This window comes from Cricetulus griseus, chromosome X (assembly GCF_003668045.3).
Source record: "Cricetulus griseus strain 17A/GY chromosome X, alternate assembly CriGri-PICRH-1.0, whole genome shotgun sequence".
Taxonomy (NCBI): domain Eukaryota; kingdom Metazoa; phylum Chordata; class Mammalia; order Rodentia; family Cricetidae; genus Cricetulus; species Cricetulus griseus.
Window position 1 is genome coordinate 84,098,842 of NC_048604.1, and position 14,796 is coordinate 84,113,637.

The window sequence follows — 14,796 nt, forward strand, 5'->3', positions numbered from 1 at the left end:
AGTCCTTTAAGAGAGTCTATGTCTAATTAAATATTAAATCCCATTCTAGATAGAAATCACACACACTGCACCAGATATGGTCACTGACCTATACAATTCATTCACCGCCTCTCAGGTCTGCACAAGCCAGTAGCTTTTCAATAGCAGCCTCTGCTATAAGAGTTCTTTCTGGGCTGCAAGTGGAGAAAGTAGAATGAGACTGGGAATTCCAAGGCATCTCCATTAAGAAGAAGAAAGCATTTTCATGGCCCCACTTGTCTCAAACTTTTGGGCAGAATTCCTTCAATTACATCGTGCTTTTGGAATCTAAAGTTGTCAAAAGTAAGTCGTTTACAAAATGCTTTCTTCAATCATTGATAGGCAATGTAAGGTGAAATGAAGAGCATCTGGCCCTTAATACTGATTCAGTCTTCTCTCTGCTTTTTCCCTCCAAGTCCACGATACTGGCATAGCTACAACTTCACCCATACATTTTTCTCTATTAGATACAGCAGTGTAAAATCCTATTCTATATCAATTTTAATAGTTAATAGTAGGATGATAGATGTATTGAAACACAGTACACTTTATCAATATTTGTGTAATTCTTTTACAATGGTTCAGAATTATTATTTAACAAAGAAGATATGTTTAATTCAATTTATTTATGGCAACATACATAATTATACTGCATATAAATATAATTTAAATTATTAAGCACTAAAACACAATAGAAGAATATACCTGAAAACTAATCAACATTGAAAGTCTACATTTTACCTTAAAAACCTTATCAATTCATATAAATATAACACATTGCTATTTCACCTGTCTCCTTAATTTTATATTTGTTGATTTAAGCTTCAAATTTTATGTAAATTATTGTTTTCACTTCTTAAGGCTGAATTCAAATGGAATATTTTTTTAAGATTCAAAGCCTCGCACATATTCATGGCAATATTCTTTAGAAGGTGTTGTTAATTTTTAATATAGTTTACGAAGCAGCATTATCCCATAAAAGCAAATAGGCTGCTTTTCCAGTAAAAGGAAGAATAGTCAACACTTGGTTTTACCTAACCTAATGGTGATTTTTTTAATTGTTTCTATTGGCCACTATGAATTCAATAACATTCAACAAAAGCTTATGTTTTAAACGTTATTTCTTTCAAATCAAGCTGAAAACAGGCTAGATACTAATATTAGGGTATTTTATGATTTCTACATCCCTGTTTTTAACTGATGTAATTGATGACATACCAATGCATACTGCCACCATGTGAACTAATATTATTTTCATAACTTTACTTCATGGTATTTAACATTTATTCTGAAAACGCTCAAGCCTATCTTCTTGTTGCTTAAAAACTGAGAAGACAGAAGTATCAGCCATCTCATGTGGATAAGTCTATATGAATGGGAACTTTACTCAATTCTTACTCCAAGTGTTATACTTTAAGAAGTTCCCATACTTTGTATAAAAAATGTTTAATAGTATTTCCAGTTAGCTTATGCAATGTTTCAGATAAGTGATTCAGTGAAAATTTTAACATTTATTAATATGAGCTAATCAGGCATTAAGAGTAATGAGTCATAATGGAGTCTTGTTTTTTTCCTATTGTTTTGTTCACATGAAGTGATGGTGCTGTGATTTGTGATTTTGTGTGGCAAACATGATATACACAATTATATTAATAACTAAACACACACATGTCTTTTTCTCCATACTCTATTAAAAACATGTGATTTTTATTAAAATAGCAATTGATTAATATTATATACATAGGATTTGAATTATCTAAGTATATATTGTAAGTTTTGAATGGGTTCTGAATAGTATAGAAATGTCAGTTCTTCACAAACATGAAATACTTTGTTTAAAATGATATACAATTTAATAAAAAATGTTATGAAACCCAAATGAAGATAATCAGCTTTGAGTGCTGTAACATACAGGATATCATAATGAAGTCTTATAATATGTAGTATTACTTTGTGATAAATGTTATTCTTCTATCAATCTTACTATTTCCTAGTTTAATAAAATGTGAGCATAGTCAACAAAAAACCTGAGACATTTTCTTCAAGATTCTGTGTAGATGAATCTTTCCCACTGGGTCCCACAATGAATCTTTATTTTCTACTGGGTGCCACAGCCATTTAGTCCCAAATAAACACAGAGAGGCTTATATTAATTGTAAAATGTTTGATTGATGGCACAGGCTTATTATTGCTAGCTCTCTCTTAATTGTTAACCCATTTTTATTAATCTGTGTAGCTCCACATGGTTTTGGCTTACCAGTGATGCCCAGATCGCTTACTTCCTTGGCAACTACATGGTTTCTCCTTGACTCCACCTACTACCTTTCTATATACTTGTTTGGATTTCCCATCTGGACAAATACTGCCTGTGCTTTGGTAGAAACAGCTTTATTCATCAACCAATAAGAGAAAGATATATCCAAAACATATACAAGAATATGCCCCATAAATTCTGTGTACTGATGAGATACCATTGGGTTTATCTTAATAAAACATCTTTAATAAAACCCTACTCAGAATGTAAACTTATTCAGACATCTTAATGCATATTTACACACCCATGTTTAGGCATATTTCATATTTAATGAAGAAAATTAGGCTATATTTTATAGGAATTGTGTTACCATTAACATCTCTGTATCTGGTTGAACATTTCCATATCTATATATAAATCCCTTTCTAATTTATTTGTAGGTTAAAAATAGAATAAATATAATACATTTGTACCTTATCTAACTGAGTAGGAAACATGTTTATAAATATTTATCAATTGTAATTAATAAATTATACTTTCAGGCAGTGGGGAGTTTTCTATATTTTACAGATTTATAATATTATGATGGACTTACATGACTGTATTAGTATAAAACTTTAAATATTAAAATATTTGTATTTTTATTTCATGTCAATTTGTAATAAATGGGAGGAGATTTAGAAACATATTTGAACAACAGAAATAAATAACATCTATGAAAGAATGGTTTGGGAGATGCTGAACACAGGACAAAGGACTATGACTACAGAGTGAATGGAAACAATTACATGACTGAGCACTGAAGTTGCCCATATTCCTATCTAGACAGATTTCTATACTGTAAGAAAAGATGAGCAAATGAAAAAATACCAGGTGATTTGATTTCTTGAGATGGAACACAAAGCCCATTGGGCAAACATAGATATTACAAGGTAAAATACTAGAAAGGAGAAAGATGCACAGCGGAAGAGCTTTGAAGATCTGCAGAAAACTGTTTTTTGATTTCAGGCAGGTCCTAAACAGCTTGTATTTATGAGAAAACTGTAAAAGACTAGGGAAAGAAGCTAAATTTTGGCTGTTATAGTTCCCACAAACCACTATGGAAAAAGTTAATCTTTCAAGGGACATCAGAGTAAACCGATGGACTTTGCCTTGGCAGTTGAAGAAAATTAACTGACTAATTACAAGTAATAATGTATCAAAGAAAATCTATAAAATTAAGGCTGTTTCAAACTAAGCTGATGGGGTCCCATAAGATATTTTAAAATTTTTATTTGAATTATAAACTGTTTAGCATTTAGCAATTTAATTTTCCAACACCTAACAAAAATTAAAATAGCACTCCTAGTGAGGATAAAATACATTAACTAAATGTAATGAAAATATATACTGTTGGTTGAGTTCATAAAAGAAACTAAAAGTTACTAGGTATGTATTTTATATCACTAAGACATTATAGGACAAATTGAATAGACCCAGGTTAGGTATAAATTCCTCCATATTTCACATCTAAGAAATGTCAATAACAATATATGTCATTACAAATATACACAAAATGGATTAATCAAAGAATAAACATCACAAAATGTCATTAAACTTCACAATAAAAATTGTATTTTCATTTAACTATGTAAAGATGTATCACTGTTTTACCTTGCCTGTCCAAGGCATCTAATTGGTCTCATAACACACTGAATGATCAATAGCTAGGCAGAGGAGGGATAGGTGGGGCTGGCTGGCAGAGAGAAAATGCCAGCCAGCCAGAAATGGAAGAAGCAGCACAGCAGGATGGATACTACATAGATGAGGTAATCAAGCATTGGGGCAGCACACAGATTAATAGATACAGGATAAATTAATTTAAAAGACCTAGTGAAATAATCTTAAATTACCACTAAGAATTCATAATTACTAATAAGACTCCATGTCATGATTTGGGGCATTGTGGTCTAAGAAACCTGCTACAAACTACCATTTTCTTTGCCTTTATCTCTCTTAATCAATAGTTTTGGACATTAAAAGTTGGCCACTACTAAAAACCACCTGATTTAAACTGCAACATTAATAATGAGAAACAAAGCAACAAAAATTTAGACTTGGCATAATAAACCATATTTCTTAGACTTAATACATATATATATATATATATATATATATATATATATTCAACTTAATTATATACTCCACAATCTAATTTATTTTTATCTGCACTTTAAAAGAAAGACACAACATGTTGGAATTAAATGATTTCCTAGTTGTAATCCATATGTTGTATTTCCATTAACATAAACCAGAAAAAGTCAATAAGTAGTAACAATTAACTCAACATTGTTTTGACCTCTGGCCTGTTTCATAAGGCATTTTGTCAATAGGATATATAGAAATATTGCTACATCCCCACAAATTGTCTTGAGGGAAGTACACTTGTAATTTTATCATGATGGATATTTGCAGCAACTACATTACTACGAAGTATAGCACAGCTTTTCCTTCTGAACGGTTTCCAATATAAGGCAAACATAGAGAAAGAGAGAGAGAGAGAGAGAGAGAGAGAGAGAGAGAGAGAGAGAGAGAGAGAGAGAGAGAGAGCGATAGAGCCCGAACCACATTATACTCTGCTGTAGGATGTTTCCATGCATCACAGATGCAGTTGTATTTCACAATTCATCAGATGGACCAGTAGTGCCTAGGCAGATGCTCTCACCCTTCCACAAGACATTCAAACCACAATTTTCAGTCCTATTTGTTATATTGATTTTTATAGCATGTTCAAGGTACATTACAAAATTCAGCAGTTATATATTTTATTAATTCTTCCAGGTGAACTTACAGTAGTTAAATATCCAAAATATTGCTGCAAAAAGAAAGATAATATGGAAAATGAAATCTCAAAAGTCTTACCTTAAGATACCATTTGTATTTTGCATGTTCCCAATTTTCAGGATTTTGTGTTTTTCTGAAAAACTGTTCAACTTCGTTCAGCCATTGATTAAATATCTTCATATCATAATGAAAGTGTCTCCATTTTTCAACTGATCTATCAAATTGCCTAGAATTGAAAACAAAGTAAGTGGTTTATAGAAAACAGTTTATGAATACCACACATACTTATGTTTATGATAACAAATGTATTATTTTTGCAGTGTCTGGCATTTGTAGATTTCAGTTTCAATGAGCAGACATAATCACTAATATAAAATCAGAAGTATAACTTATAATTTATATACACATTATATATGTATATAAATATATATTGATTAAAACAGATGTTAGGCAATTGTTTAGGAGTATTAGCATCTTCCTTATAATAATTTTAAAAAGTAATTCTAGGACTTTTCAAACATTTCAAAATTGTAAAAAAAAATTGTAGGAGAAGCACACATTCAATGTTAAAGTACATTTGGATCAAATAAAGCGATCTCATCAGGTTTATGAGTTTTGACATTCCTCCTGGTTCAAAACTTTAACTAAGATTATGAAGGATCCAGCTGGTTGCTGAAGCCCCTCTTCCCACCCTATCACAATTCCATGGGGACTTTGCCAAACATTGACCCCGCTATGCTCCTTCCTACAGAGTGATTCAGCGCTCCCTTCTAGTCTATCCTAATTCCAATATGTGAGCCACCAAAACCTAGAAGCACCTTCCATCAAAAATTTTCAGTGGCCATACAGAGCTAGGAATCAGGTAGGCAATTTTCATTTTCCTTTCTGTCCTCATTGGGATATCTACTGTCTCCCCCTCAATCCTTTAGCAGTTTGCTTGCAGGTACATTTCCTCCCATATCAGATCAATTCACTAGAACCTACAAGCCTTTGTACAAAACAAGTGTTTCTAGCCCTCTCACCCCTGTCTCCCAAGACATGTTCTTTACCTTAGTGAAACCTGCTTTCAGGAGCCTCTTTTTCCACTATGTTTCCAATTTCCAAGGGACTCCACCTCTTGATGAGGACAGAATCACCTTAACACTTTCTTCAAGCCTTTCTAAGCATTTTTTAAAATTAGAAAACTTCTATTCCTCTATGCCACTCATTGACATGCAGAAGCGCTCTCTACCACACAACACACAGCCATCTATGTACCTAAAATCCAGAGTGATCAGTGAAACCAAGAAATGGAATGCTCAACAACAACAAAACCAGATACCAATACCTAGAATCACCTCAATTATCCCAACTGCAGATGCCTAGACGTCAGTACAAAAACACACACATTAACAGCAAAGAAACCATGCTTCCTCTATAACCCACTAACCTTACAACAATAGGCCCTGAAAACTCAATATAGTTGAAGCACAAGAAAAGTATTTTAAAATAGGAAATATGAATATGTTCAAAGACCTTGAAGACGCGGTAAATAAATACCTTAATTTAGACTGTGAAAACACAAACAATGGCATGAAATAATAAAATAGACATGAAAGCAGAATTTATCAAAGAAATATAATCACTAAAAAATCCCTACTGAAATAAAACTATAAATGAATGACATAGGAAATCAAACACAAATTTGGATGTAAACCTCACCAATAAAGGATAAAACATGGAACAGATAATTTCAGCTTTGGAGACAAGGTAGAAGAAATGAATAGTTTAGTCCAAGAAAATGAAAAAATAATAATAATAAAATCTAGGAGCAAAACATCTAGGAAATCTTAACACCAGATGCCATGAAAGGAACAAATCTGTGAATAATAGGGACAAAGGAAGGAAAAGAAACCCAGGTTATAGGCACAGAAAATATTTTCAATGAAAGAAATTTTCACCAACCTAAAGGTGATGCTTCTTAAGGTACATGAAGTATACAGAGATCTCTGCTCCTGCAGACCCAGTCTTCAAGGTCATCCCAAGAACTTCATCAGAAAACTAGCTTCAGCCTCCCCTCCCACCCACTCCCATCCCAATGGATTCCACAGACCATCCTCACCCTGGCCTCCCTTTCCATGATTGTCACTTTTTCAAAGCCCTGAACTTAGCAGACACCCCATGTTCAACCACAGGACACATCTGCCAGAAGAGCAGGAAGGCTTCCACTAAAACTTTTCCACACTCCATTCCCCAAATCCCAATCCTCATGTCCTAGTGCTGCAGCAGAACACTCGCTTCTGTCCCACCTGTACATGCCTCATGAGCATACCATAGACTGGTATCTTCTCCTAGCTTTCTCCAACACCAGGAAGTGCTCCTCATGAATACATAGGAAAGTGGGCCAGAAAAACAGGCAACATATAACCAACACACTCTAAAAAATCAAGAAAGGAACAGCAACCAAGGAAGAAAACAGCCACCCAACAAAAAATTGGAGAAATCAGCATTGCCACCTATAATCATCCCAAACCTAGACACCTAGACTTCAGTCTAAAAAACACTATCAATAACAGCCAGGCAAACATGTCTCCACTGGAAGCCTGCACAGTAGGCCCTGAATATTTCAAAATAACATTAGTACAATAAAAGGCCTTAAATAAACTATAGGAAGGTGATAGAGAGCTTTAAATAGGAAATGAATCTCTTGAAAAAATCCAACAACAAAATAAACAACAACAAAAATGAAGGATATGAATAAATCCCTCAAAGAAAACCAGAAAAACACAAACAAGTGATTTAAGAAAAATGAATAAATCTCATTTAAAAAGCCAAGCTGAAGGAACTGAATAAAATTGTTGAAAACCTGAAAGTAGAAATAGAAGCAATAAAGAAAACAAAAACTAAGGGAATTCTGAAAATGAAAACTTTAGGAATGAAAACCATCAGAACTACCCAGGTGTTGGTGGCGCATGCCTTTAATCCCAGCACTAGGGAGGCAGAGACAGGAGGATCTCTGTGAGTTCCAGGCCAGCCTGGTCTCCAGAGTGAGTGCCAGGATAGGCTCCAAAGCAACACAGAGAAACCCTGTCTTGAAAAAAAAAAAGAAAAGAAAAGAAAAGAAAACCACCAGTATTATAGAGGCAAGCTTCATCAACACAATTCAAGAGGGGGGAAGAAAGAATTTAATGCATTGAAGATATTATAGAGGAAATGGATATATTGATCACAGAAAATGTTAAATCTAAAAATGAATCTTGGACACAAAATATCCAAAAAGCTTGGAATCTAAGAAAAGACCAAACCTAAGAATAATAAGAATATAAGGAGTAGAATCCCAGTTCAAAAGCCCAGAAAATATTTTAAACAAAATCACAGAAGAAATTTTTCCTAACATAAAGAAGGAGATGCTTATAAAGGTACAGGAAGCTTGCAGAACACCAAATACTTAGGACCAAAAAAAAAAGTCCCTGTGTCACATAGATCTTGCTGTAGATCTTTCTAGTATCTTATTCTTTTTGGAAACAAACTTGGGATTTACTTCCAATAGTTCAATACTATCTGATCATTTACTGGGCAAAATTTCTCCAATGCATTCAGAGTTTATTAATTACATTCTGTAGTTTTGTGTGAAACCTCCTATCCAATACCAGGTCTTAGTTTATTGATTACATCCCTTAGCTATATGTTAGACCTACCTTCCACTATCAGGTCCTTGTTTCCCTCTCCTATGTAATTGCAGAAATTTGTCTTCCTGCAATTGTCCTTATTGACAGGCATTTGGTCAGTGTTTAGGGCCCAGGCAAAAGCGTGCCATCTAAGACATTCCCAGATATCGAGGGACATAGAATTACTACACGCCCAAAGCTGTTGATTCATATTGCCCTAGATGGATAGAAAAACTAAGCATGTCCTGGTCTTACCTCACTGACAGATGGAGAACAATAACATAAAATAACCCTACACTGAAAGATTCTCAAACTTCTCATCCCAGTTCATTAACCAGGATTTTAGCACAGAGAATTACTGCTTGTTTTCCTTCTGAGAAGAAAAGACAAAGGTAGTCAGCCAATTTGCTCATCTCAGGGAAAATTAAACCTTCGTGGAGACCCATTCTTCCAAAGAGCACTGAAAGGCACCAGGTTCTGTTTCTTATACAAATTCAAATTACACCATCTTCTTGACATACAGTCCTAAATAAATGGTACTAAAAGTTTCTCCTAGAAGATTTAGTTCATTGCTCTGTGAGTAATTTTTTTTTTAAATTTCCCTTTCCATAGTTTGTGATTTTTTAAATTCTTTTATTTGAATTAGAAAAAAGATTGTTTTACATGATAATTCAAGTTCCCTCTCCCTACCCTCCACCCATGCCTCACCAACTAACACCCTTCCTATCCCATATCCTATTTGCTCCACAAGGATGGTGAGGCCTTCCATAGGGGGACGTCAGAGTCTATTATATTCTTTGGGATAGGGCCTATGCCCACCCCCTTGGGTCTAGGCTCAGGGAGTATCCCTCAATGTGGGATGGCCTCCCAAAGTCGATTTCTATGCTAGGGATAAGTACTGATCCAATACAAGGAGCCCAATAGATTTCCAAGGTCTGCTCACTGACACCCACATTCAGGGGGTCTGGAACAGTCCCATACTGGTTTCCCAGCTATCAGTCTGGGGACCAAGAACTCTCCCTTGTTCAGGTCTCCCTGTTTCTGTGGGTTTCACTAGCCTGGTATGGACCCCTTTGCTCATCACTCCTCCTCCTCTACATCTGGATTTCAGTTCAGTTCAAGTTTTAGCTGTGGGTGTCTGCTTCTACTTCCACCAGCTGCTGGATGAAGGATATAGGATAGCATATGAATTAGTCATCAATCTCATTATCAGGAGAGGGCATTTAAGGTAGCCTCTCCTTTGTTGCTTAGATCGTTAGTTGGTGACATCTTTGTAGATCTCCAGACATTTCCCTAGTGCCTGCATTCTCTTTAAACCTATAATGTCTTCATCTATTGTGGTCATCTCTTATCTTTCTCTCTTCCATTCTTCCCCAAACTCAACATTCCTGCTCCCTCCTTTTCTCCTCAATCCTCCTCTTCTCTCCTTCTCATTCCCCTAGCTCCCTCTTCCTCCCCATGCTTGAAATTTGCTCAGTAGATCTTATCCCTTTCCCCTTCTCCAGGAGACCATGTATGTCTCTCTTAGACTCCTTACTTTTTAGTTTCTCTGCTAGTGTGAGTAAATCTTATCTGCCTTGATGACCCTAAGAAATTGGAGTCTCACATTGTATTGCAAAAAGAGTTACTGCTGAAAACATGTATATATACCCATACCTCCAAGAACTGGAGGAGGAACAGGAGAAGGCAGAAAGAAATATGCAGAGGACCAATTGTGTGGGCATTAATTCTTTCCCTCATACCCCTTAGCTATTTTTCCTTCACCAGCTATGAAACCTTAAATGGATCCTGTAAGGGATCACAAAAAGGGGGCAAAACATACCCAAACTTATGGGAAACTTTGAAAGCAGTATTAAGAGGAAAGTTCATAGCTCCAAGTGCACAAATGAAGAAACTAGAGAATAGTCACACAAGAGAGTTGACATCACAATTGAAAGCTCTAGAACAAATGGAAGCAGCTTCAACCTGGAGGAGAAGATGCCAGGAAATGATCAAACTCAGGGCAGAAATCAATACAGTCGAAACAAGGAAACAATTCAAAGAATCAATGTAACAAAGAGTTCCTTCTTCCAGGAAATCAACAAGATAGACAAACCTTTATTCAACTAACCAAAAGGCAGAGAGAGAACATGCAAATTAACAAAATAAGAAATGAAAAGGACATAACAATAGAAAATGAGGAAATCCAGAGAATCTTCAGGTCATACTTTGAAAACCTGTACTCCACAAAATTTGAAAATTTAAAGGAAATGGACAATTTTGTTGGACAGATTTCACTTACCAAAATTGAATCAAGAACAGATATGCAACTTAAACAGACCTATAACACCTAAGGAAATAACAGCAGTAATCAAAAGTCCCCCAACCAAAAAAAAAAAAAAAAACCCAGTGGCAGATGGCTTCAGTGCAGAATTCTACCAAAAATTCAAAGAGCTAATACCAATACCACACCACCAGAGAAGCTATTAAACAAAGAGGACCCTAAGAGAGGCATACATGGTCCCCTAGAGAAGGGGAAAGGGACCAGATCTCCTGAACAAATTGGGAACATGGGGGGAGGGAAGAGGGAACTAGGAGAATGAGAAGGAGAGAAGAGTAGGGGTGAGGAAGACATGATGGGGCAGTTAGGTTGATTTGGTGGAAGAAGGGAAGAGAGCAAGATAAGAAATACTATAATAGAGCGAGACTTTATAGGTTTACAGAGAAATTGGGCACCAGGAAATGTCTGGAGAGCTACAAAGATGACACCAACTAGCAATCTAAGCAATAGAGGAGATGCTACTTTAAATGCCCTCCCCTGATAATGAGATTGATGACTAACTTATATGCCATCCTATAGCCTTCATCCAGAAGCTGGTGGAAGTAGAAGCAGACACCCACAGCTAAACCTTGAACTTAACTGGAATCCAGTTGCAGAGAAGGAGAACTGATGAGCAAATTCATGCATACCAGGCTGGAGAAACTCACAGAAACAGCTGACCTGAACAACGGAGAGTTCTTGGTCCCCAGACTGATAGCTGGGAAACCAGCAAGGGACTGATCCAGACCCTCTGAATGTGGGTGTCAGCGAGGAGACCTTGGACATCTATGGGGTGCCTTGTAGTGAATTAGTTAGTACGCATCCGTAGCTTAGGAATGTACTTTGGGAGCCCATCCCACATGGAGGGATACTCCCTGAGTCTAGACACAATGGTGTGGGCCTAGATCCTATTTGATAGGACTGACTCTGAAGTCCCCCTATAGAAGGCCTCACCCTCCCTGGTGAGCAGAAAGTGTATGGGATAGGTAGGGTGATTTTTGTGGGGGGAAGGGGAGGAGAGGTGGGGGAACTGGGATTGACACATAAAATAATCTTTCTAATTCAAATAAAAATTAATTAAAAATTAGGTATTCACAGGTGTATGGGTTGATATTGGGGTTTTTTATTTGATTCCATTGGCCCACCTGTCTAAAAAAGAGGGGGCTGGCATCCTTTGAAATCTCCTGATACATAATAATGAAAACACTCGGAATAAAGAACAAAGGATAATATTAAAAGCTGCAATAGAATCAGGAAAATAACACCTGGCTTTTTAATGGAGACTCTAAAAGCTAGAGGGCCCGGACACTAGTCCTGCAGAGTCTAAGAGAACACAGTCTCAAATCCGGACTACTTGACCCAAAAGAATATTCAGTTAACACAGATGGGGAAAATAGAATATTTCATGATAAAGCCAAATTAAAACAATATTTATCTACAAATCTAGCCTTATAATAGGTGATAGAATGAAAACTCAAAACCAATGAGGCCAACTACACCCATGAAAATAAGGAAATAATAATCACACACACACACACACACACACACACACAGAGAGAGAGAGAGAGAGAGAGAGAGAGAGAGAGAGAGAGAGGAGAGAGAGAGAGAGAGAGAGAGAGAGAGACAGACTCACATACAGAGACTGAGACATAGAGGGAAAGAATACAACCACCACATGCAACAACAAAAAAATATCAGGTATTAACCATATTTGTCAATGTCAATTGTCTTAATTCCCAGTAAAAAGACAGAGACTAACAGAATTCATGCAAAAACAAGATACATCTGTCTGCTGCATCCAAGGAACACACCTTAAAATTAAAGATAGACGCTACTCCAGGGTTGGAAAAATATATTCCAAGCACATCGACCTAAGCTGCAATCTGATGTAGCCATTTTAAGATCTAATAAAATAGATGTCAAACAAAAAATTAATCAATAAATGGCGAAAGACTGTACATACTCATCAAAAGAAAAATCCACCAAGATAGCATTTCACTTCATAACATCTAAGCCCTCAAAAGAATGATAATCAAGTTTGAAAAATAACACACGTACTACAGCTTGAATCATGTAATGTCCCTCACACCTTTATAGTAGGCTACTTCACTATCAAACTCTCACCAATGGACACATAATCTATACAAAAACTAAACAGAGAAATCCTGAAGCTAACAGGAGTTCTGAATCTAACAGATATTTACAACATTTCATTCAAATATATCAACAAACTTTCTCCAAAATTGATCACATACTCAGACACAAAGCAAGTCTCAACAGATACAAGAAAATTGAAATAACTCCCTGCAACCTACCAGATAACCATGGAATAAAGTTGGATAGCAACAACAACAGATGCCATAGAAATCCTACAAATGCATGGAAACTGAACTCTCTACTGAATGATAACTGTGCCAAGGAAGAAATAAAGAAAGAAATTAAAGTTTTCCTAGAATTCAATGAAAATGAATGCACAAAATATCCAGACTTATGGGACACAATGAAAGAAGTGCTTAAAGGAAATTTCACAACATTAAGTACTTTTATTTAAAAAAAAATACTGGAGCAATCTCATACTAGAAACATAACAGCACACCTGAAAGCTCTAGAACAGAAAGAAGTAAGCACAGCCTCGGGGGTACACAGCAGGAAATAATCAATCCCAGGGATGAAATCAATAAAACAGAAACAAGAGAACAATAAAAGAATCAATGAAACAAAGAGTTGGTTCTTTGAGAAAATCAACAAGATAGATGGACCCTTATTCAAACTAAATAAAAGGCAGGGAGATAATACTCAAATTAACAAAATTAGAAATGAAAAGGGGGAGATGACTATAGACACAGAGGAAATCCAAAGAATTATAAGCAAGTATTTTAAAAATTTGTACTCCACAAAATTGGAAAATCTAAAAGAAATGCAGAATTTTCTGGATAGGTAACATTACCAAATTTAAATAAAGATCAGATAATCGATTTAAACAGACCCTATATCTCCTAGTGAAATAGAAGCAGTCATTAAAAGTCTCCCAAGGAAAAATGAAAGCCCATGACCAGATGGTTTTAGTTTAGAATTCTACCAGGCTTTCTAAGAAGAGTTAACACTAATGCTTCTAAAATTATTCAACAAAATAGGAACAGAAGGATCATTGCCCAATATATTTAATGAGGGTACAGTTACACTGATACCAAATCCTCATAAAGAATCAAAAATCGAAGAGAATTACAAATTTTTTTCACTTCTAAACATGGGTACAAAAGTACTCAATAAACTGAATCCAAGAACACCTCAAAACATCATCCACCATGATCAAATAGAATTCATCCCATAGGTACAGCAATGATTCAACATATGCAAATCATCACATGTAATCCACCACATAAATAAAAAGAAAAAAAACACATGATCATCTCATTAGACACAGAAAAGGTTTTGGACAAAATCCAATGCCCCTTCATAACACTCCTAGAGAGATTAAGAACACAGGGACAGACCTCACATAATAAAGGCAATTTAGAATAAGCCTAGAGTCAACATAAAATTAAATGGAGAGAAACTCAAAGCAATTCCACTAAAATCAGGAACAAGCATAAATTAGCCATTCTCTCACTTTCTACTCAATGTAGTAATTGAAGTTTTAGCTAGAGCAGAAAAACTGTAGTATGTCAAGGGGATACAATCTGAAAGAGAACAAGGTGAAGTATCATTATTTGCAGATGATATGTTATTATACATAAGTGAGCCTGAAAATTCCA

At 35.5% G+C, this 14,796-nt stretch overlaps 1 protein-coding gene across 3 annotated transcripts in view; it reads right to left on the reverse strand.

The window, feature by feature from the left end:
• Positions 1 to 14,796, reverse strand: part of Dmd (dystrophin) — a 1,637,847-nt gene that overhangs the window by 1,084,511 nt on the left and 538,540 nt on the right. For 2 of the 3 annotated variants that reach the window (XM_035449894.1, XM_035449893.1), the window contains exon 1: positions 5,174 to 5,317. In XM_035449894.1, coding sequence (XP_035305785.1) covers positions 5,174 to 5,275 — 102 coding nt within the window. In that variant the 5' untranslated portion in view covers positions 5,276 to 5,317. Of the gene's footprint in view, positions 1 to 5,173; positions 5,322 to 14,796 lie in introns of those variants that run through there. The other variant, XM_035449892.1, reaches the window with a different exon arrangement.